This window comes from Nelumbo nucifera, chromosome 2 (assembly GCF_055504915.1).
Source record: "Nelumbo nucifera cultivar China Antique chromosome 2, China Antique-T2T, whole genome shotgun sequence".
In the NCBI taxonomy this organism is placed as follows: Eukaryota; Viridiplantae; Streptophyta; class Magnoliopsida; order Proteales; family Nelumbonaceae; genus Nelumbo; species Nelumbo nucifera.
Window position 1 is genome coordinate 55,297,897 of NC_142650.1, and position 25,626 is coordinate 55,323,522.

Here is a 25,626-nt window from a genome sequence, read left to right on the forward strand (position 1 = left end):
GTATTAACTATTAACATATGGAATTTTCAGATTCTAGACTGTGTTGGCAGCCCTTATTGTAAGCCAATAATCAACGGGCGATGCGTTTCTAAGGATTCTACCCTTGTCCAGCTCTACCCAGATTGGATGCAAATGCTACCTCTGAACGGTAAGCTTGGTTGGATCTTATTAGAAACCCATATACATTATCTTTGCTTATAGGGTAGAGGGTTACGTTGGCACTTGGACGACCTAAGACCACTCGATCAGTGAATGTGCCTCAATGGTCATCTCTGATTATGGTGGGTGATATTCAAAGCAAACTGTCAAAAGTTGACTCTCAACTCAACCAATGTGCAAGTCCCAATAAATGGCAACAAACTCACCTCTGACCACATCTTAATGTCCAATATGTGTTTCTTATCTGAAGGAAAAAAGGGATATGGGAGAGATTGAGCTTGAAGAAACTACTACCCAAGTAAAGGTAAATAAGAAGAAGAAGAAGACTTGAGATTAAAGAAATTGATGTTCTAACTTCTAATACAGTGAAATCATTGCTATTGATAAAAAAAAAATAAAAAAATAAACTTCTAATACAGTGAAGTATAAGCATTGGGGTGAAAGGCAAGGAAGGTTCTAGTATTTGTCAAAAAAATGATCGAAGGTTTAAGTATTTATCCCTTGAATTTTTTTATCCTTCTATTCTATTGTACATAAAACAGATATAAAGGGAAGGCCATGGAATAGGGATATATATACAAGTAAAGATGTTGACAAAAAAAATATACCAAGGAAAAGAAGTCAATTCAACAAGAAAACTCATATGGAAGGCTCATTATTGATCATATCATGAACCTCATTAACCACCAAATGTGCTTTGTGGCCTCCAATAACCTCAGCCTGCTTCTTGCCATCCTTCCACAGCTGCATTGAGTTCTGTCACTTTCAGGACAAAGAAGAAAATATTGGACACAACCAACAAGAGTTCTGCCACTTTACCTGTATAGTTGGCATCTTCTGGACAGATTTAGGGAACCCCGAATTTGACAAACATGAAAACACATAATAAATGTCAACTAAAATGATTGTTGAACTTCAAGGCAGCTGAAGTGTTCTGAGATTAAAGAAAGAATCATTGAATAGCTAATGTTCTCAGTTCAAAGAGAAAGAGCAAGCAATAAGTGCCCAATGAAGAGGGATATTTCCAAGTAAACCTGTTCTGCACACTGATCTACTAATCAACAATATGTCACATACTAGTATACTACAGATGAAATAAATAATGCTTCATAAAATTCGATTTTAAAGTTGAAACTAAGAGCAACAAGGAACAATACCATACTTACCATATAGGACCAATAGAAAAAGAATAGTAGAATACCTACATAAAATTCCTATTGGTTTGGCAACAAGGATGAAAATATCCAGATGCATGGAACCTGTAATAGTTGTTTCTACAGGGAAACACTTTCAGTAATGTGGAGGATGACATATTTAATCTAAACCTTTCACATAATATGGGACCTTTTGAGGTTGACCAATCAACAAGAACTTGTGTAGAGTATTTTGGGGTTTAGAGTTGCAACTTTTTCTGTTTGTATGTGCTCACATAATGAGATAGACATTGCACTGTGCTATTCCCTGTTGCTGAACTAATAATGAGAGTAGATCATAAGATAGTAGCATGGGCCAATGATATAGGTGTAAAGCACGACATGACCAAACGGGCCATGCCACCCGCGGCCCATGTGCCAGCCCAGCACGGCCCGATTTATACCTCTAGCGAATGATGGTTACTGTTATATGGGGTTTAGAGTTGCAACTTTTTCTGTTTGTATGTGCTCACATAATGAGATAGACATTGCACTGTGCTATTCCCTGTTGCTGAACTAATAATGAGAGTAGATCATAAGATAGTAGCATGGGCCAATGATATAGGTGTAAAGCACGACATGACCGAGCGGGCCATGCCACCCGCGGCCCATGTGCTAGCCCGGCCCGGCCCAGCACGACCCATATATATATATATATATATATATATATATACATATATATAATTTTTTTTTCAATTTTATTATATTATTTCATTTTATTACTGCATGTATAAACAATTGTATACATCAAAATTCATATAAAATAAAATTTTAAGATCTTTTTTAATTTTTTGTCTATTTTTAATTTATGTTAAAATTTTCATTATTTTTTTTCAAAATTAAAAAAAAAAAACATGGCTTGGCCTGGTCCACGGCCCAGATTGGCCCATGGCATGACACCGGCCCCGCGTGGGCTTGGGCCATGGGCCATGCCGGGCCGGCCCCCCAAAGTATCCCAAAGGAGGGAAGCACGGCCCGCACTTTGCACGGGCCGGTGCCAGCCCAGCACGGCCCGATTTATACCTCTAGCGAATGATGGTTACTGTTATATGAGTTATTTCCAAAACCATGAAAATAATAGAGAGGTGGATCATTTAATAGCTATTTTATTTGATTGCCCCAGTCATATTAATATTCAGCCACATCAAGCAGATTTTGGTATCAGGGAAGTAGAATCCAGAAGCACAACCTTAATAGGCAACATGCTGCATAGCTGCCTGGAACTTAATCTGGAATTTGGTTTTCCCATCTAAGGTTTTTTTTTTTCATCTAAAATGCTTTCCTTGACAAAGTATTGATGATTGATCACTCAATTTTGACAAAGGCCATTTGGAACACATCATATTCATTAAAAAAAAAAAAAGAAAAAAACCAACATAAACAAACTAAAAAAGAGAAATAATCATGGAAGGATGCTCCTGAATAAATCCACACTCTATCCACATCTCCCTTAACTAGCTCATCTGCTAGAGAGTTTTGTAGACCTCCATAGTCAGTGATAGGGAAAGCATTGAAGGATGTGGTTGATGAGATTTTGTTGGAATGTTTGAATGTTGTAGGATAAGGTGATCCTCTTTGGGCTGAAATGAAAATTTTGCTTCAAGATTCATGAATGCCCTTGGTGTGCATCATATGAAGAGTTGAACACTGAGGGTATGTTAGAGATGATGGAGAACTGGCCTCTCTAACACAACGACAGAAGCTCCAAGGATAGCTCCATCTCCAAGTTAACCAATGACAACCTGAAAATCTCCCTCACATTCCAACAAAATGTCATCAGCAACATCTTTTAATGCTTCCCCTATCCCTTGTGATCCTGGATTCCTCAAGGAGAACACATCAAGGTCTGTCATTGTCTTATTAGTCTTTTTGAGTGGTTCCGATCACTTGTAGGAACTTTTTTTGGTCAATGACTTGAAGGTTTCATTAAATTATGTAAGAAGTAGAAAGTATAATACATAGAAGTACAGGACAAAGGCACCACTTGTAGAAACTTGGAAGATTTAATTTTGGAGCAACTGCCAATAAAAAAGGGTAAATGTTATAGAAACTCCTTTTCACAGAACTCTGGGGTTTAGAAATGCAAAGGGACTTCGAAAAAGCACCTATGACCTTTATTCTATGTTTTTGAACTTTATGTAATGATTGGGGGGGGGACTTCATTTAATTATTGGGACATTCTTTCTTTGCATATTTTTTGCTTTTACTTAACTAACATTTTGAAGCATTTTCTTGTTGCTAAAACTTCTTGTATTTGGAACCTTAAATCAAAAGTCGATCAATTAGATGGCTATCGGAGGAGAGATGGTCCCTTCAAATTACGGGGGCAAATATGGTGGGTGAGATCAACAGGATCTCTTTTAATGCAACTGTTTATCACATTTGGAGGACAAAGAATAGAATACACTTTGCAAAGATGTTTTTTGCCAACAACAATTACTATGTTGCACTGCCAATGATGGATAACTTAAACTTCAATCTGTAAAAGACGTTGATGGATTATAAGGTTTAGTTGTGATGTAGGACTGCCTGCTCTGATACCAATTGTCAGTTGATGTAGGACTTGAATGATCAAAGGATGAGTCTAGGAGGGTTAGGGTGGATTTAGGATTGAGGACTAAAGACAGGGATTAGTTAGGTTAGAAAAGGTCTTGAGGCCTAACTGCAAGAATAGAATATTTGCCCAAAATTGTGAACTGTTTTCAAATTGGGGAAGATAAACGTAAGGGGCAACAGAATTTGGTTAGGTACAGGGTATATTTTGCTCTAAGGCCCTGTTCACTTTTCGGTAAGTTAATTACCTGGGTAAGTTTTTCCTAGGAAACACTTACCTGGGTAAGTGCTTTTACCCATGTTCTTTTATTTCCCAGGTAAATAAGGCAATGACCATGTTAGCCATAAAAATCCATTATTAAAAGGGGCATTTTTGTCCCATTCAAGTGTTGCAACTTTCCCCTCAAGTGGGAAAGTTATTTACCCACCTAGGAGATGGATAAACTTTCCCTGGTCCCCATATAAATCTGAAAAAGGAACATGGGATTCTTGGTCAATGGGAACCAAAATCCCATTGACCAACTTTCCCCCCTCTCAAAATCCCAAAAAAGAACGCTCCTAAAGGACAAAAATACTGGGATTGGGAGAAAACTTGGAAAATATGGAATCTAGGGTTCTAGGTAGAATTTTGAATTATATTTGATATGATAAAATGTTACAAAGGTACATAGGGGCATCTAGGTATGAGAGCAATCAGATATGGTTTGGCTCAAAGGATAGCAACTGTTAGAACAGGAACATTTTGGATTTTGATGTAAACTTTGAAGAAAATGCACTTGGATCAGTTTTAGACCTTTGCGAATGTACTCTTTTTATGCAGAACTTAGAGCTTTTGATGACTGTAATGATTGTTTGCAGAATTAGAGAATAGAGATAGAAGAGAGAGAAAACATTGATAACAAAGAAGAGAAAGAAAACCTAGAATCAATTAATGGGGTGCCTAGAATCCCTCCAAGGAATTGGGAATCACTCAACACAAGCACAATATGGAGAAAATTACTCAAATATGTTTTTTTGATAAGTGATAAATTGAATTTCATTAAAAATAACTAGAAATTATCAGTGGATACAGCCTGGAAAACAAAATTACAATTGAGCCCAAAATACGTTGTCCCTGAACACCCCTTGCTTAGCTAGAGAATCTGCCAGCCCATTAGCCGATCTCCTCTCCCACTGAACTCTCACTGCTACATTGGAGGTTAACCACTTGAATCTTCTCATCACCCCCTAAAGGACCAGGCTACAGACTCTGGCTCCTTCAGCCATCCAGTGACCAGTTTAGAGTCACCCTCTATCAGCAGTTCCCAAAGTTAAGTTCTCTAGTAAGCTGTGCTCCCTGTAAAACCGCTTGAACTTCTGCCTTAACCGCATCCTCCACTCCAATTGGGCCAGAAAATAGCGCAACAATCTGAGCCTCTGCGTTCCTAAAAACTCCTTCCACTCCAGAAGGCCCCAGATTACCAAAGCAACTGCCATCAAAGTTCAGCTTGATGAAGCCTTCTTTAGGGGGCTTCCAGACTGCTATAGGCTTGTTCTTAGCTGAGGAAGAATTAGCTACCAGTCAGTTTCTCCAAACGTCATCAAAGGAGAATTGTGAAAGCAAATTTGAAGCTTTAGCCCAATTGATAGCCCTGTTCAAAATGCAGTCCCATACATTATCTGCATCCCTCTCTTTGTCATTAAAAATCCTATCATTTCTTTCCTCCCAAACTGTCCAAACCAGAGCAGCCCTAACACATCTCCACAACACTCTCCCCCTTCTCTTAGGGCACCTGAAGGTAGACAGGTTGAATAGACCACCAATCTGTAGAGGTTCTGCTGTCCACCTGCAATAAAAAAGACCAAAGATCTTTTCCCAGAACCCTACAACAAAAGGACGAGATTAGTGGATGGTAACAGCTTTCTCCATTAGTTTTGCAAAGGAAACACCAATTTGGTGAAATGCTAAGGTTAGGTTTTTTGTTTTGCAGGTTATCCAATGTGTTTAACTTCCCAAGAGAAACTTCCCAGCATAGGGCTCCACTTTAGGGGGAATAGGATTGGACCAGATTTCCTTGCAAAAGAAGGCTGAGGGTTAGGGATAGAGCAAAGGCTAGAGAAAAAAGAAGCATAGGAGAACCAACTTTAGGGGGTAGGGGTCTAAATACAAGTGTCAAGTTTAGAAAGATCCAAACAAACAGGTTAAAGGGTTTTGATAAGCAAAGCAGCCTTGTCAAGCTCTGAATCCCTCAGGTCTCTTCTAAAGCCCAGGTTCCAACTTATACTAGAAGAATGGAAAGGGACAAACCTCTGAATGGGTTCAACTTAGAAAAGGGAAAAAGAATACAGGTAGGGAAAAAGGTCATTGACAGTGGAATTACCGATCCAGAGGTCCTCCCAGAACAAAACCTTATATCCTATACACACATCATACTTGATGAGGCTCAAGAAGTTTGTAAGAATCCCACTAATAGCCTTCCACGGAGAGTTAAAAGTGGCATGTCAAGAAACACCAGCATCCTGACCATTACCTACACGCCCGTTAATACTTTCTATTACCTTATGCCAAAGTCTCTCCCTCTCTAAAGGCCATCTCCACAACCATTTACCTAGCAATGCAGCATTCTTCTTCCCTAGGTTGCCTAATCCCAACCCCCTTGTTCCTTACTTCGGCAAACTACATCCCATCTCACCAAATGATCTTTTCTTCCTTCCCCTAGTTCCCATAAAAAATCTCTCATTATCTTCTCTACTTTCAATACCTCCCTTGTGGCATCTTAAAGATAGAAAAGTAAACTGGGAGGTTAACTAGGGTAGATTTTATCAAGGTAATTCGACCCCCTAAGGAGACATAATTCCTCTTCCAGGATGACAGTTTATTGGCATAACTTTCGACAATTGGACTCCAAAAAACTTCATTCCCGTGGGTTAGCTCCTAAGGGAATCCCTAGGTATTTCAACGGCTAGTTAGTAGGACACCCTAAGGTCTCTACTACCCCATCTATCTCCTCTTCCTCTAAATTCAACCCCACCACAACTCTTTCCAAAGTTAATCTTCAATTTGGATATAAATTCAAACAATTTTATCATTTGCTTCAATTTCCTTGCCTTTTGAGGATCCCTACTTTCACAAAATATGATCGTATCATCAACAATCTGCAAATGTGTAACAACTGTACTCTCTCTCCCTACCCTCCATCCTCTAAAAGGACCCAGGCTATCAGCTCTTGATAAAAGTCTATTTAACACCTCAGCTACCAGAGTAAATAAAAAAGGAGAGAGGGAGTCCCCTTGCCTCAATCCTCTAGTGGCTGGAAAGAAATCTCTAACCACTCCATTAACTATAACCGAACAATGGGACGTCTTCAAACATCCTTCAATCCAACCACACCACCTTTCTCCAAACCCAACCTTTCTCAATAAATCCAACAAGGACCAATCAACCAAGTCATAGGCTTTCTCCAAATCTAGTTTGCACACAAAGCCTTTCTCTCCCCTTCTTTTGAAATCTTCCACACACTCATTAGCTATCAAAATTTGATTTGTGATCTGCCTACCTTGAATGAACGCCCCTTGGGGTGGCTTATCAAATCGGGAATAACTAATTTTAACATTGGGATAACACTTTGGCCAAAATTTTATAAATGCTACTCACCAGGCTGATAGGTCTAAATTCTTTCAATTGAATAGCATCTCCCTTCTTAGGAATCAAGGCCAAAAAAGTAGAATTAATTCTTAGACTGATGTAATGTTCCTCTGCAAATTCTTCAAAAATTGCCCACAGGTCTGATTTAATAATCTCCCAAAAATTGCTCGTTGAGAAAACTGCTCCCCTAATCTCCTCCACGTCAAAATCCTTTTCCAACAATCTTGCCAAATCAGTGTTCAGCCTAGGCCAATCCAGTCCTTCCATAGTAAACCCCATTTTGCCTTGCCTTTTAAAAACAACCTTGAAGTGATCCACAAAACACTTAGCAATCTCTTCTTGATCAACCAAGGTGTTACCATTCACTTCTAATTTCTCCACAAATTTTCTTCTTCTCCTACCATTAGCAAGTGCATGGAAGAATTTAGTGTTGCCGTCTCCCTCTTTAATCCATTGGTGTCTCAATTTTTGTCTCCAACAAATTTCTTCCTTTAGCAAAATTTCCTCCATTTTTTTCAGAGACCATCTCAACACTCTATCTTCTTCTCTTAACACTTAACAGCCCATGGCCCTCTTTAATATCCAGCTGCTCTATTTGGGAAGTTACATATAGTTTCCTCTCCTCAATTCTCCCAAATTGTTCTTTATTCCAACATCTTTCTCCAGACTCTCCACATTTTTGCACTTTACATAGGGGTGGCCAGTTCTACTAGAACTAGGAAATGGAAATTATAGAATTGCCACTATCACAAGAAAATAACTCCTAAGGCTCAATTTGGAAAGAGTATGTTGAGAAAGTTTAGGCTAGGGTGTTTTTAGTCTTTACCTCTTCCCTTTGTACTCTTTTTGTATTTGGGCGTCCAAGTAGGGGCATCTTTGTAATTTATTGTTTCAAAATATAAACTTATAAAGTGCCTTTTGAGGGTGTGAACAGTAACAAAAAAAACACCACTCGACGCATTCCTCTTCTTCTTCTCCTTTCTCTCTTTCTTTCTTTCTTTATTTCTCATACAAACCCTAGATTTACAACACTACTTTCCAACTTGGTATCAGAGCGGGTAAAGGCACTTGGGAATACTTTTCTTGCTGACTCTCTTTCACGAGATGAACTGCTGACGTCAAACCGCTGCCGGATGACGTCAGCAGTCCATACAAGTGCCGGCGGCAATACATGAATCATATATGGTTTGATTCGCCCTGGTTTTAGAAGATTTTTGGTATGACTCGTCTTTGTTCGAAGCTTCTATGATTTTTAGTAGATTTTTCAAGCAGAAAATCGCAAAAAATCCAGATCTGATGTCGAGCCCCATACACTTTGTTTAATCAGTTTTTCTGCTGAAAAACCTAGACCATTCAGGTCATTTTTTACCTTGGGAGCAACGGGAAGTAATCCCATATTTTCCTAAGCCCTAGACAATTTTGGAAGATTTTCTTCTCCCTCTATTTTAGGCGCCAACTTAGTTTTTTGGTTTTTTTTGCCTCTCAACCATGTGGTGGCCTAGTTTCTTGTGTCCTTAGCTGTGGTTAAGTATTTGGGGCCCCTTTTAGAAGGATGTACATATGGTTTCCAGTGTATTCCCGAGAAGTGGAGGCATTTCTAATGGTATAATAACTACTGTTAATCTTGATGGAACCAACTTTTTAGAGTGGTCCCAATCTGCTAAACTTACCATCACTGGGAGAAGTAAACAAGGTTTCATTACAAGAAAGGAGGTGAAGCCAAATCTGGAAGATCCAAAATATGCAAAGTGGGAATAGGATAACTCCCTTGTAATGTCATGGTTGATTTGCACAATGTAACCTCATATTGCCTGAAACTACATGTTTCTTCCAACGGCCAAAGATATTTGGGACAGAGTTGTTGCCACTTATTCCCAAATTAACAATACTGCTAGAGTGTACTAGCTTCGGAGGGAAGCTTGCAGTATGCATCAAGGGGAAAGATCTGTGGCCATGTATTTCTCTTTTCTATAGTCTATCTAGGAAGAAATGGATCACTTGAAGACTCTTGTATGGAAGGACCCTGAAGATGGTGAGCAATATCGAAAGTATATAGAGGAGAATAGAGTCTTTGATTTCTTGGCTGGCTTGAATCCAAAGTTTGATCTTACTAAGCAACATATTTTTAGTAAAGGCATTGTCACTCTTGCTTCTACGTACTCCCTTGTACAAGGGGAAGAGAATAGAAGGACAGCCATGATGCAACCTCCTATGATTGATCACTCTGCCTTTATGTCATCTCGATCCAAGCAAAATACTAGTGAGCACCCTGTTATTGAGAAGGCTGAGGATGTGGTTTGTGATTATTGCAAGAAGCCAAAACATACTAAGGAAAAGTGTTGGAAGCTCAATCCTCACTTAAAACTAGAAAAATACAAAACCGGGAGGAAGGGACATGCTCACTTGGCTACAGTTGGTAATGATGCTCAACCTTCTAATGTTCCTAACTCCTCTGATGTAATGGACAAACTCAGGAATATACTGCTCAGCTAGAAAAGGGTGGTGCATCCTCCTTGTCTGGTTCTGGACTTAGTAATCCATCTAGTTCATATGCCAAGACAGGTACTGCACTTGCTTGTTCCACATCTTTTAGTACTTGGATTGTAAACTCCGAGGCCAGTGCCCATATGACTGGTATGCTTTCACAATTTACCACATATAAGTTAACCCTGGGGAAGGGCAAGATTACTGTTGCTAATGGATCTCAGACCCCTATTTCGGGTTAGGGTGAAGTCAAACTCACTCATAGCCTTTCTCTTGAACCGGTTCTTCATGGGCCCCAATTACATAAAAGTTTGTTGTTTGTTAGTTCTCTTACAAAATCCCATAATTGTTCAATGACCTTTTTTCCTACCCATTGTGTTTTTCAAGACCTGAGCACGAGGAAGATGATTAGAAGTGGGCATGAAACTGATGGAGTCTACCTCTTTGATGGACCTTCAGAGCATGGATTATCGAGCCAGACTAAATCTTGTTCAAATGAGAAAATGAGTCTTTTGAAATCATGGCATTATCATCTTGGTCATATGTCTTTCAATTCTGTAAAACTTTTGTTTTCAAAATTATTTGACTCAGTGTCAAAGTTGAACTTTGAATGTGAAATTTGTCATCTATCAAAACAATGTAGAACCACATATTTTGCGAATAGAAAAAGAAGCAATGTTGCTTTTCATTTGATTCATACTAATGTTTGGGGCCCATATGCTATCCCTTCCATGGGTGGGTATAAATATTCCATCCTCTTCATTGATGACTACAATCGGTATACATGGCTCTACTTGATGAAAAGTCGAGATGAAGTTCCTATGGTGGTTTAGAACTTCATAAATATGGTAGAGACACAGTTTGAAAAAACAGTTAAGATAATAAGATCTAACAATGCCAAGGAATACTTTGAACATCATTTGCATAGATTTCTTGAAGATCGGGGCATTATTCACCAGAGCTTATGTAGTCATACTCCACAACAAAATGGGGTAGCTGAAAGGAAGAATAGGCATGTGGTTGAAGTTTCACGAGGTTTACTATTCCAGAATCATGTTCTCACCTGTTTCGGCATTTCTAGGGTGATGCTGTTGAGACATTTGTGTATCTCATCGATAGACTTCCTTCAAGGACCCTTAATCTTCAGTCTCCTCATCAACTTCTCTTTCTTGATGAACCTCTTTTCAATACCCCCCTTAAAATCTTTGATTTGTTTGTTTTGTTCATGATATGAGTCATTCTCAGCTTAAGTTTGTTGTTGGTTAAATGTGTCTTCCTCGGTTACTCTCCTGTCCAGAAAGGCTATAGATGCTTTGATGCTCTCTCTAGCAAGAGATATGTCTCTAAGGATGTCCTCTTTTTTCCAGTCATCCCGTCCTTCTCTTCAAGGGGAGAATGCAAGTGAAGATCGGACTCCCTTCTGCCTTCCTGTCCTTGTCTCTTCTGTTCCTCCTTCTCCTCCCTCTCTTCCCTGTAATGATGGTATTGCTTCTCCTCCTCTTATGTATCGGCTTTGGTCCTAGCAGCAGTTTTTCATCAGGCGCAATAAGAGGGTGGCTCCTAAAGTAGAATGTCCATCACAATTTGATCTCCCAGACTCAGGTGATCTTGAACCTCCTGATAATTCTATTATTGATCCTGACCTTGATCTTCTTATTGCCATTCGAAAAGGGAAGAGGACATGTAACAAGTACCCTATTACTAACTATGTGTCTTATGATGCTCTCTCACCTTCCTATTGTGCCTATATTTCTGCCATATCTTCTGTTTCCAACCCTTGTAGTGTTACAGAGGCAATGCAGTCCCCTCATTGGAAGGAAGCTATGAACCAAGAGATGGAGGCCCTAATAAAGAACCAGACTTGGGAGGTTGTTCCTTGTCCTAAGGATAAGACTCTGGTTGGGTGTAAGTGGGTCTACATTGTTAAGCATGAGGCAAATAGCTCAATTGAGAGGTACAAAGCTCGGCTTGTAGCCAAAGGATACACACAAGCTTATGGCATTGATTATTTGGAAACCTTTGCTCTAGTTGCTAAAATGAAATCTATTTGTGTGATCATGTCTCTTACTGCCCATTACTCTTGGTCTTTATATCAAATGAATGTGAAGAATGCCTTTCTCAATGGGGACTTACAAGAGGAAGTGTATATGGACTTACCACCTGGGGTGAGCTTTCCTAACAGTGAAGGAAAAGTTTGTCGCTTGAAGAAATCCTTGTATTGGCTCAAGCAATCTCCTAGAGCTTGGTTTGACAAGTTCAAAAATGCTATCTTAAAGATTGGGTTTTCTCAATCTCAGGCAGACCACACTTTATTCATTAGAAGAGTTGATGGTAGAGTAACAATTTTGATAATATATGTTGATGACATTGTTGTGACAGGTGACGATATCACATGCATCTCCCAGCTAAAGTCCTTCCTTGCTTCTGAATTTGAGATTAAAGACCTTGGTGATCTTTAATACTTTCTTGGCATTGAAGTTGCAAGATCTAAAAAGGGAATTTTTCTGTCACAAAGGAAATATGTACTTGACTTGCTTCATGAAGTTGGAAAATTAGGGTATAAACTTGTAGAAACTCCAATTGATCCCAACCACAAGTTGAGTGCTACTAAAGGAGAAGCTCTTCCAGACAGAGGGGTATATCAGAGATTGGTGGGTCGCCTTTTGTATCTCTATTTGACTAGACCTGACATATCCTATGTTGTTGGAGTGGTTAGCCAATATATGCACGAACCTAGGACCTCTCATATGCAAGCAATTGATAGAATTTTATCCTATTTGAAAGGATGCCCTGGTAAAGGGATGTTGTATTCCAACCACAACCATCTAAAGATTGAAGCTTACATAGATGTAGATTGGGCAGGGTCCATTGATGATAGAAGATCAACATCTGGTTATTGTGCATTAGTCGGAGGCAATGTGGTTTCATGGAGAAGTAAGAAATAATCTGTGGTTGCTCATTCTAGTGCTGAGGCAGAATATATAACAATGGTTCATGGAGTGTCTGAACTACTCTGGTTGAAAACCTTATTGGCTTAGATGGGCATCCAAGTGGATATCCCAATGAGACTATATTGTGACAATCAAGCAGCCATAAACATTGCTCACAATTCTGTTCAACATGATCGTACAAAGCATATTGAGGTGGACAAACACTTTATTAGAGAAAAAATTGCTAGTGAAAAGATTTGCCTTCCTTTTGTAAGATTGGAAGACCAACTATCTGATTGCCTCACCAAAGGTGTTCACCACCCAAAGTTTGCTAAGAACCTTGCCAAGTTGGGCATGATTGACATATATGCTCAGCTTGAGGGGGAGTGTTGAGAAAGTTTAGGTAAGGGTGTTTTTAGTCTTTACCTCTTCCCTTTGTACTCTTTTTGTATTTGGGCGCACAAGTAGGGGTCTCTTTATAATTTCTTGTTTCAAAATATAAAGTGTCTTTTGAGGGTGTGAATAGTAACAAAAAACACACCACTCGACACATTCCTCTTCTTCTTTTCCTTTCTCTCTTTCCTTCTTTCTTTCTCATGCAAACCCTAGATTTACAATACTAATTTCCAACCAAGTACAAATACAATCTTTCAACAAAAACTGAGTACAAATACAAATATGTATAACGCAAATACATACAAAATACAAGGTTTTGCATTCTACATATTTGTATTTGTACGCTTTCCAAACTAAGCCTAAATGACTTAACAAATGGCCTGAAAACAAGCACAAACTAACTATGACCAAACAAATCAAGACCCTACAAATAACATGTAGAATGATCAAAACATCCCTACTGTCCAAAATTACATAAAAACTTGGAAATTTCTAACTTTGATTCTTTGTCTTCTGTATCAAGTGGAGATTTTCTGGAAGAATCTAAGGTCATGAAATAGTTGAAGAAATTCCAAACAAATATGTGTGTGCCAACGAAGGGTTGTTGATTTACAAATTCAAGAAAGAGATTGTATCTCTCAACTTGTTGATTTACAGCTTTCTCTTGACATGACAATTCTCTTGAAGGGCTGAAAGAAATCAGAAAATAAGCTCCTTGAAGGCATCTCTTAAGAAAGCATTAATTTGAAGATGTGCTCTTAATTTTATACAAGACGCCCCCATTATGGTACAACGTAAAGCTATTAATGCATTTGCAGGATTTTTAGGATCATGATTAATTCTTCAAAAGGGTGGAGTGAATTTTTATCCTATTTTAAAACTCCAAGATGAGTTTTCTTTCTTTTTTTCCTTTTTCCCTAAACCAAGAGAGAATGATGCAAAGGATTCAAAGGTTATACATACGCCATTTGGGACTCAATTTGAAATTAGACAAAGGGTTATCTTAAGTTAACCACTTGACTTTCTACCCAAATTTGAGGGTTTCAAACTTGCATGTTTCGTCTGATTCTGGTGTCAGCTGATGGGTTATTTGGGTAAGTATTGGTGTAGAAATTGTTTCCTTTACACAAGTTCAAGTTTCTAAAAGATGAGTATGTAGGGGTTTTACTTAGTTTCAAGTCATTCCATCTATAAGGTCTATAATGTCAAAGGTGGAAGAGATTGAGAATAAAATTTGCATCTTGGCTCCTTTTGTCTTGGTGCATTGCTCAAGAACTTTTCTTCCTTAGTCTGACTTCATACTTGATTGGGAAAAGGAGTGACTCTTCTTCTCTTAATTTTCTATTTTTCACTACTCTATTTATAAGATACTGGTTGATCCGTTGATCCTTGAGGCGATGTTACATCAATGCTTCTTCTCTTTGGATTTGATGCTCACGAATTTATTCTACAATATAACTCCATTGAATGCCTTTTATTGAGTTTGTTGTGACTTGTGACTCCATACTTCATTCACGAAAAAAGGTTTGATTCCTCTATCTATCTTCTCTTAATTTGTCTTTTCCATTATCTTGTGAGAGATTGGTTCATCTTTGACGCTGCGCTACATTAGAAAGTTTGCAGAAAAAGAATCAGCTACTTAATTATTCATAATAGTCTACACCACTCAAATTAATCGAAAACTAGATCAATAGTACATAAATGAAACTAGGGACATAGGAAAGCAATAGTATTTATTCCTTAGTTTTTTGTGATTGGGTGATTGGTAGTCCCTCCCAGTTTTGCATGGTCTTACACTCCATGGATTCTTGAAGACATTCTATGTAACATTTTTTTTGAAAAGATAAATGTCATTTTTTGTATAAAATGTTATTTAATAACAAAGGCAACGTTTTAGATACTTTTTTGCAGGTATATAATGCAAAACTCAAAAAATAATGAAATATTTTAATAGCATATATTTTTCCATAGATGTTTCCATGGGTCCATGTTTTCTCATATTGTTGAGTCAGACCCTTAGCATGTGTTGGATTTCAACTCCCCATGTCTGTGTCCATGCAGTTGAGTATGAGAAAGCTAGATTACTGGTTAGTAAATAAAATCAAAATAGATGAGACCACGCTATTGCTGGTTGTTCACATAATCTAAAAATAAAAAACCTGTAAGCCTTTAAGCATTTAAAAAATCTTACATTGATTCCTGCACGGGTGACAAGCTTGTGTGGAACGATGTTGACATCAACACAGTAGAACCTGATTCTGCATCATGATATGTAGCAGACATACTCTCAATCAGATGATCAGAATTCCATATTTAAGATTTAAGAACAATTTGGATTGCAAGGTGCCTGCCAACCAGATTACAAGGATGGTGTACCAATGACCCATTTGAGCAGTGGCAACTGGAGTACCTCGTACTGTCCTATAGGTAGGTGATAGGCCCCCAGTTAACCTTACGTATGCTAAGAGAAAGAAAAGGCAGCATAAGGGGGAGATGATTAGACATGGGGCATTTATGGAGGAGGTCAGAAGGGAATAGGAAGAGTCTTGGGGCATTTATAGCTATGTCAGTTATGAATAAGAAGAGTTTTGGGGCATTTATAACTAGGCCAGCTGGGCATTTATAGAGAGAGTCAGTTATGCTATCAGAAGAGTAAGAAGGGGCTTTGGGGGATGGGGGGAGGGAGGCTTTCTTTGAGTGAAGATTGAAGAATACTGTGAGTATTTGGGAGAGCCGGCGGTCTCTCGAAGTACCGACCAACTATTAATGTTTTCTGCTGAATGAATACTAGTTTCTTTTGTTGATGTTCAAGTGTGTGAACTCTGCTGTGAGTCTGAGAACTGTGTGTGAAGTTTCTGGGTCATAACAGTAGGACACTTATGATGGGAGGGTTCCAGGATTTTGTTTGGTTCCATTAAGTGAATCTTTCATGCTAAAACTGATATAATTAGATGACACTAACCATTTGATTCTGGACTCCATTCAATGGTGAACAAGGCATAAGTCAAAATAATGAACTGAAGGGGAATGGATCACACTGTTAGATGAGTATAAATCTCCGATCAAATTCTTTAGCACTTTGAAATCTCCCAGATGGTACAGTTGTTTGTATGGTCATATGGCAGTGGTATGGCCAATCTGGTACCAAGTCATCATGGTTTTTCTATCAGCCACTGCAAATTAAAACTGAGTTTACTCCTACATCAAATACTGTGCAATCTGGTATCAATGCCTTCTGCAGGAAGATCTTGGGTTACTTCATAATAAAATAAAACTATCCCCTATCTTAATCCAGTAAAGCTTACTAGAAAGGAAAAATTCTTTAGACTAGTGACTTTGGAAGGGGGATGATAGTGACTTTTACTTTGAAGTTTTAATAAAGGATAGATTTCAATTAAAAGCAGATTAACAAGTCTAAGCACAATATGGTTAACAGAGAAAACTGAAAAGTCTAACCTCGGATGGTAATGTGCTGCCAATTTTTCCAACTTGGGTTTCAAATATATACATTTTCGACACCAGCTTGCCATCCTACATGTCAATACAGTTTTACATGAGGTCATTTCAGTGTGAGATTTGAGAAGAACAGAATTATTCTAAAAACATGAAAATATGTCCATACAGCCTTGAATGAGAAGCCATTTCAAATAAACAGTAACACCAGGGCTGAGAAAGGCTCAAAACGGGGTTACTGAAAAAATTGTTCAAATACAAGTACAAGCTTTGGAAAAAAGCTTGAAGTTCCACATAGAAGTAAAAATCAAGTTGACTGAGGTGACTCTTTCATTGAATTTCTACAGTTTTTCTAACAAGTATTCCCCCAAAGATGTTGCTTGAACAAACTCCCGAACGCTTCCGAGTTTTAAGCATTTAAACCAACTTATTATTATTCTTTTCGTTCAAGAAAATCCCCTAAATCTCTGCCTAACCAAATCCAATAGCTGAATTATAGGTCTTCACCAAGTTAGAAGAAACACCAAATAAATAAAAGAGAACTAATGCCCAGAAACGAACCAAACAACAATCACCGATTCTTCGAGCTGTTGTGCCTCGGCAATCATCCGGTCAAACTCTGCTTCGCTGACGATGGGCTGGAGTTCGATTGAAACGGGTGCATCGAGGTCCTGCACAGGATCCTCTGTGCTCCAAGCAGTTGCCTTCATGATGTTTCTTTGAAATGTGTTGTTGGTCTTAATCGGAAAACCCAAAGGACTTCTAACCAAAGCAGCTGCTCTGGGCTCTAATGTGGAGAAGCAATTAAGAAAACTCACATGCCCAGATGAGGATTCGCATGGTTTTCTTCGTTGCAGAGATTGGACGCAAGGAGAGAACCGGAGAGAGTCAGACATCTCCAGAAAAAAGTAGTGAGATTTCAGACAAAGGTTCAAAGGGTCTGGGTTTTATAGGGAGACCGAGATTCCTCTCAAACCCACCCCACAAACATTTAAGACCCTCACCAGCCACGGTTCGGGTAAATCTCAACCTCCGCCCCTCCATTTCCACCGACCCCATCTCCTACCAGTCTACCACGTTAGCATAAAGCAAATATTATGACTTTAATACCTTTTCCTCCACTGACCCCATCTTTTTATATACAAATAAGGCTGTAACTTGGGCCGGGTTGGCCCGAACCCAACCTGAAAAAGTCCGGTTGGGTTGAAATTTATGAACCCGACTTTATTTTGGGTTACGCTAAGATTGACCCCTCGGGCAACCCAATCCAACCCGAATCCGATTCTATAATACATATCATATATAAATGGGAAAATCTATGATATGGAAAGAGTTTTGACCAATCAAAACCCACCCATGAATTTTGATAAATAACACCCGATTCGCTACCAAGTAGTCTATGATTCCGGTTGATTGGTCAGGTGTTTGGATGTCACATCTTTTCCATATCATAGTTGAACCCTATATATATATATATATATATAATACATTGATTTGTTTAGATGCATGATAGTTGTTAACTCAATTTTCACTACATATATTAATCCTATGTTTTATTAGTATTTGTTTATTGATATTTTTGTTGGTTCTCTATGTACAAAATTCAGAAAAAAAAAAAGTGTTTGAAATGACTATAGTTTATTATGAGTTATGACTTATAATAGGTCTTTTATAGGCAGCAAGTTATGGGTGGCAAACAACGGAGAGGAAATAAAGAATAAAATATTCTAAAAACATAAAATATGTTATTAAGGTTTTAGTATTTCCAAATAGGATTTAGTGAAGTGAAAATTGAGTTAAGATCTTAGATTAAGAAGTTCTACAAGATTTTAAGGGATGGGAAGAAGGTTTGGTTGGACCCAACTCGAGCCCAACCCAACCTGAAGTTGGGTTGGGTTAGGGTTGGAGGTATTTAGTTAGGGTTAGGGTTAGGTAGGTCGGGTTGGGGGTTTAGAACTTAGGGTTGGGCTAGAGTTGGCCTCAACCCGACCTAACCTAGCCCGACTTGCAGCCTTATATACAAAGTATGAAAGATGTTTTCGGTTTTGATGTAGGAGAAACCACTATGGCCCTCTCTCTTGAGCAATGTTTTTGAAACCCGAACGGTCGGACCATTCAGGCAACTGGTTTCGTTTTACCCCAAACCCGATCTCTAGTAAAAAACCATTGAATTGACCATTGAACCGTTTGACGCAAAGAACGGTTTGCGGTTTATTACTTCTGACAAGTTAGAACAAGAATGAAAAGAGAAGATCTCTCAAATTTGAGATCTACTAGAGAGAGATCAGTTGAGTGATGTGTGAGACAGTGAGAGAGATCTAACATTTAGAGATCTGGGAGAGCAATCTAGATGGCAGATCTGCGAGAGAGAGAGAGAGAGAGAGAGAGAGAGAGAGAGAGTAAGTGAGATTTGAGACTGAGAGAAATCTCATATCTACTTTCGTCGCCAATTCGCCACCATCGTCGTCGTTGTTGCCATTGTAGTTCGCCATTGCCATCACTGTAAGTTGTTGTCATCGTCACTGATGCAGCTTGCAAGTAACCTCCTTTTCTTCTTCTTCTTCATCTATTGCCATCACTGTAAGTCATTGTCATCGCCGCCAATGCAGCTTGCAAGTGACCTCTTCTTCTTCTTCTTCTTCTAAGTTCTCGCAGTCATCGATAGCTTCTCAAATCTCTCTCATTCCCAAACGATCAAACCTTATTTCTCTTATATTTATATGCATCTTACCCTAATATTCCAATCTAATGGGTAAGATGACATATCACCCATTAAAATATTTAAACCGTTCGAATCATTTGACCCAGATAGTCGAACCACGGACCCAAAAACTGGTGGCCAGAATGGTTCCGTTTCCGGGTTGGTTTTTAAAACCTTTCTCTCGAGTTCGGATCACCTACCAACAAAACAGATTCCAACTCTCTACCAAAATTATCTCACACGGCACATCTCATACTTGGTAGGTCCTATTTTTATGGTGGATCCATTCACACGGTGAGATGTGTAGTGTTAGATAAAGTTGGTAAAGGGTTGGAATGTGTTTTGTTGGCAGAAGATTCCAATTCCTCTCTCTCCTCTATAGAGCTGTAAAGTGGGTCGTGTCACCCGTCTAATAACTATAATAATTAGATTGTGTCCAATAATTAAAGTATTGGTACCAGACAACTTAAATACGGATAAGAATATGTTTTGAAAATGCATGGATATGAATGAAAATATGAAAATGCTTGAATACATTACGAAAATGCATACAAATTTCATAAATATATTAATATCATTAAATTTAATGTCAAAAGTTTTTTTCTTGCTTGCTTTTCCATGAAGCAATGTGCTATCCGAAGCTTCTATAGTTCTGGGTAGCATTTGTTGAGAGATCAAATCTCTTTCGAATGATCGGATCAGGAGTCTGTTTGCTAAAGAGTCGAGGAAGATCAATATAGTCATGGAGAAGAGGCTGGAAAAAATGATAGAGATAAGAGAATGGAGGAAAAATTGAAAGTTCTCCAAAGCAAATGTAAGAAAGCATTGTACGGGAGGGTCCTGGTTGATAAGAGAATGAACGCACATGGTGTCCTACAGCATGTGTAAAACTTTTGGCCAGACTCAAGGTATGAAGTCTAATGGCTAGAAAATGAGACATTGTGGATCATGTTCAAGAAAGAAAAGAATCAATGACTGTTCATGAATCATGAACCATGGTTAGTTAATGGGTATCTGCTTCTTCTGAAGAAATGGGGCCCAAATACTCCTGGTGATAGTCTAGTTTTTGAGGAGATGTGTGTTACGGTAAGGATTTTGAGAGTCCCATTAGATAAAAGGTTTTGGGAATGGGGAGAAAAACTAGTGGAGGTTGCAGGGGAGACCGTTAAAGAAGAAAAAATGGAAGGAGATGAAGATGAGGAAGAGGATGTAGAGGAACCATAGTGGGATAGGTTTTTTAGGATCAAGGTTAAAGTAAATGTGAACAAACCATTAGCAATTGGAAATTATGAGGTTAAAGAGAATGGAGAAAAGGAATGGTATAGCTTCTAGTACGAGAGGCTGCCAGTTTTTTGCTACAGATGTGGATTATTGGGACATGAGGAGATAAACTGTAAAAAGGTGTCAGACACCCAAGCAATGGAGGAATTATCGAATCTGATGGCTTCACAAAGTTTTGATACATTTGAGGGTAGACTAAGCTATGGGCTACCACTGAGAGCGATTCTAGAGAAGAAGGATCATAATTTTATAAATATCAAGAAAAAAGTTTCAGAATCAGAGAGAGATAAGAACGGGAAGTTCCAATAGAACAGGGAAGATGGAGCATAGATGGAGTAGTGATTGAAACTACTGACTAGGAAAGATGTTGATCCTCCGCTTGCAATGGAGAAAGGGGGGGGGGGGCAGAGAGCGGCTCTCCATTACATGAGAGATCTAATATTCCAAGAGTGGTTGATTCTTGTAGAAAGAGACTATTCCAAGAAGCTCCTAGCCTCAATGTTGATTTCAGGAACCTTCTTTCACCAAAGGGGATGATACACTTGATAATTTCGCCAGAGAAGATTCATTGGAGGTCGGAGACCGAGGAAGGGGATGGTATGGTCAAGGATTTGACCATTGCAAGAGGGGGGAGCTCGATGATGGGGGTCATGATGGTGGGGTCAAATCAGATAGGGAGCTATCGGCTATCAAACCAAGCTTAGTGGGCAAGTTTTGCTGAGGTGGTAGGAAAAGAAGTAAGTTTGTGTACTAGGGGAAGTGCAGATGAGTCAGTTAGGATTAGCATCAGCAAAAAAGAAGTAAAAAAGGTAAAGAACTTTTAGTGGAGGTGTCCTTTCATGCTGACGTGGATTTGAACAAGGTGTTGAGAAAAAGGAAAAACGAGGGTGTGATTATTCGAAGTCTGGAGAATGAAAATGGTGAAGATGCAGAGGAAGAAGTAAGTGGGGCCAAGAGAATTAGGCAAACTCAGTTCCGAGGCATCAATAAGGACGGGTCAGGGCTTGGCCAACCAGAGAGGGGTCAAAGTAGATGGAGATAATGATATTGACTTTGATGTCGATGATCTCCTAATGGATAACAAAGAGGACTTAGCTGGAGTGAATGAAGATTATGAAGGAGAAAGCGGTGCTGATGTGGGGATGGAGCTGGAGCATGCAGGTGCAATGACTTTGAGTAGCCAAACGAACCATATTTCTGAAGAGGTATGTCGACTCCCTTATCAATACCTTTATTCTTATTTGCTTGATTGTGATAATAGTGTGTATTTTGGATGGATGGTTAGAAATGCTCAAAAAATAATTCAAGCGAGGAAAGAAAAATGGCCAAGTAAAAAAATAACTTTTTATAGGTTCAGAAAAAAAAAAAGAAGAAACAGAGGTGGGATGTAGAAGATTTGATGAGGAAGAGACAGGATAGGACTCTATTGACTAGTAAAGCAGCAATAGTTAGCAAAAATAAAAGACAAGGAAAGGGGAACTTAATGAAAACAACAAGGGGGATTTCTGAAGTTACTTTTGAAAAGAATGCCAAGTATTGACTAACCCAAAAAAAATTACAAAGGTTTTGAATCCTGTATGTCCCCAAAACTTTCTATAAATTTTTTGTGCTTTTGTTTAGTGGGTTCAAATTATAATAAGTAGGTTAGGGGCTCTATCTCAAAGCAGGCCCTAGGTGGTAAATGAAGATATTAAGTTGGAATTGTTAAGGAATGGGGTTAGCCTTGACAATTCGGGCTTTAAAAGAACCGAAATAAAATAGGAGCTGATTGCATTTTTTTTATGGAAACAAAAAGCTCACTCTTAAATGTAAAGAAAAAACTAAGAGTTTCAAAGATTGGAATTATTGGGGTGTGGATGCTAGAGGCTTGAGTGGAGGACTGGCTTTGTTTTGGAAAGAGGATTGTAAAACAAAGGTTTTCTATGCAAATGAAAATTTTATTCATTTTTCCTTTATTAATCATAGAAATGAGGATTGGTTTTGTACCTTTACTTATGGAGAACCGAAGAGAGCTAAAAGGAAAATTTTTATGGAAAAATGGAGATGTTTAGCTAGCAAGGTTCAAGGTCCCTGGATCTGCTTAGGGGATCTGAATATGATTTTTCATAGTAATGAAAAGGAAGGGGGAAGATTTTGCTATGAATCTAAGCTTAAAAAGTTTAGGGATTTTCTAGAGGCTTGTGGGCTTTAGAAGATCACTAGTGCTGGACCAATATAAGGGAGGGAGATAAAATCATCATACGCAAATTAGACAGGGCAATTTGTAATGATGAGTGGTTAGGCTGGTTCTCAAGAGCCCAAGTGAGGGTCATGTTCTCACTTGGTTTAGACCATTTTCCACTTGTTCTAGATACTGATTGTAGAAGGCAGAAAAGAACGAGAATTTTCCAGTATGAGGAAATGTGGACTGATCATGATAGTTTCCCTAAACTGTTGAAGAATGCTTGGAAGCTGAATTAAAAGGGGTCAAACCAAATTAAACTAACTGCAAAGTGTAGGAAACCGAAGGATGACCTCAAAGTGTAGAACAAAGAAGTTTTTGGGAATGCGCAAAAGAGAATTTCAGAATTAAAGAATAGGCTGAGTGAAGAAGCTAACAAAAAGGGTTCAAGTTATAACACCAAGAAAATGAAGGAGTTAGAGGATGATCTAAATGTCTAGATGAGGAGGGAAGAGATGATGTGGTGGCAAAAATCAAGAATGAATTGGCTTCAACATGGAGATAAAAATACCAAATATTTCCATGCCATCACTAAGGGGAGGAGAGCAAGGAACAAAATAGTATGTCTTAAGAACCAGTTAGAGAATTGGTTGGATGATGAAAATGAAATAGTTGCAGAACTCAAAAATCACTTCAAATATATCTCCAAACTTCCCACCCAAGTCAACATGATGAAATGCTTATCAGTATGGAAATGAAATTGGGAGAGGCGGATAGAGAGGATTTAGAGAAAGAAGTAACTAAGGAAGAGATAAAGTGTGCTTTATTCCAAATGACTCCTAGGAAGACTCCTAGACCAGATGGGTTTCCAAAGGTTCTGGACAGAAGTGGGAGTTGATGTAACAAAGGCTATCAAGCACTTTTTCTCCTCCAGTAAAATGTTAAGGGGGATTAATGAAACCTACATTGCCCTAATCCCAAAAATAAAAAAAAAACCCAGAAATTGCAACCCATTATAGACCAATTAACCTGTGCAACACTATTTACAAAATTATAACTAAGGTGCTGGTTAATAGAGTCAAACCTCTCTTGGGGAAACTGATAAGTGAAAATCAAAGTGCCTTCACTCCGGGTAGGTTCATCCAGGATAACATTTTAGTGGCTCATGAAATCATCGATTTTATGAGAAAAACTAAAAGTAAAAATGCCTGGATGACGCTCAAACTAGACATGAGTAAGGCCTATGATAGGATTGAGTGGGCTTTCTTGGAAAAAGTTATGCAAAAATTGGGTTTTGGGAACAAATGGATAAATTGGGTAATGCAGTGTGTTACAACAGTTTCATACAAAGTGTTGATCAATGGCTGCCCCAGAAATAAATTCCACCCTGAAAGAGGGTTGAGACAAGGGGATCTCTTGTCTCCCTATCTATTTTTGTTATGCTTTGAGGCTCTATCATCTGTGTTCATAGAGATGGTGCAATAAAAGAAGATATTTGGAGTTTCAATCACTCGAAATTGCTCAACTATCTCTCATTTATTTTTTGCATACGACAGTTACATTTTCACTAAAGCAGACATTGGGGAGGGATAGATGTTGTTGGATTCTCTCAAGCTCTATGAAGAGGCTTCATGTCAGTAAGTAAACTTCTCTAAATCATAGATTTTCTTCAGCAGAAACTTGTATACTAAATTCTAGATAATGATTGCCAAATTCCTAAAAGTCATAAAGGTTGAAGTCCCTACAGTTTATCTAGGACTCTCAACTTCCATAGGCAGAATTAAAAGAGCTCTATTCAGATACTTAGTTGAAAGAGTGGAGAGACTATTATCTAAACGGCATGGATCTCTCCTCTCGTAGGTAAGAAAAGAAGTTACGCTTAAAGCAATGGCTAGTGCTATCCCAAATTACACCATGTCATGCTTTCTTCTACCCAAAAATGTTTGCAATGAACTAAAGAAAATCCAAGCCAGGTTTTGGTGGGGAGGGAATTAAAACAATAGAAAAACCCATTGGGTCAGTTGGAACATTTTGAGTAGGAACAAGTTAGCCGGGGTTTGGGGTTTAAAGATCCGTATAATTTCAACTTAGCCCTCCTAGCAAAGCAAGTTTGGAGGATTTGCATGAATGAGGAAAATATTTGGGTTAAGATTATAAAAGGCAAACACTTAAGGGGTAGAGATTTCCTGACTTCGAAATTGCCTAAGCAGGGTGGGGTTGGCAAAGTCTTGTAGCAGCCAGGGAGGTCCTTTTGAAGGGAGCATGTTGGGCAGTAAATTTGGGGAACAAAGTCAAGATTTGGGATGATTTGTTGCTGCCTAACATTCCCTCCTTTAGAATTGAGGGTCCTAAGCCTAATAGACCTGATTTAGTATGGGTCAAGGATTTAATGATCCAAGGGGAAAGAAGGTGGTACTCTTGAATTATCAATGAAAACTTCGGGGAGCCCTTTGCCACTAGTATTCAGAATTTGAATATAGCTGCGGGGCTCTGGGATGACAAACTAAGATGGACTTTGCACCAAAGTGGGAAGTATACAGTCAAATCAGGGTATTATGCAAGTACAAATAACAATATTCCTGATTCTATGAGTTTTGGTCAAAACTATAATGGGTTGGACTTAAAAAATCTCAATGGTCAGAACTTTGGAAAGCCAAAATAAATCCTAAAATAAAGAATTTTGTCTGGAA

General features: G+C 38.6%; 1 protein-coding gene across 6 annotated transcripts; it reads right to left on the reverse strand.

Moving 5' to 3' along the window:
- Positions 1-472: 472 nt before the first annotated feature.
- LOC104586345 (thioredoxin-like 3-2, chloroplastic) lies at positions 473-17,865 on the reverse strand. Of its 6 annotated transcripts, none has more exons than XM_010243540.3 (5): positions 17,355-17,865; positions 16,797-16,871; positions 15,532-15,598; positions 979-996; positions 473-879 (listed from the first exon to the last, which is right to left on the reverse strand). In XM_010243540.3, the coding sequence occupies exons 1-5, from the start codon at positions 17,687-17,689 to the stop codon at positions 799-801; spliced, it is 576 nt and encodes a 191-aa protein (XP_010241842.1). In that variant the 5' UTR covers positions 17,690-17,865; the 3' UTR covers positions 473-798. The 6 variants fall into 6 exon arrangements, 4 of the variants coding, with proteins under 4 accessions (XP_010241842.1, XP_010241840.1, XP_088754958.1 ...); XM_010243538.3 differs by having other exon boundaries at positions 473-903; XR_016082815.1 differs by having other exon boundaries at positions 780-879; positions 979-1,093.
- Positions 17,866-25,626: the final 7,761 nt, after the last annotated feature.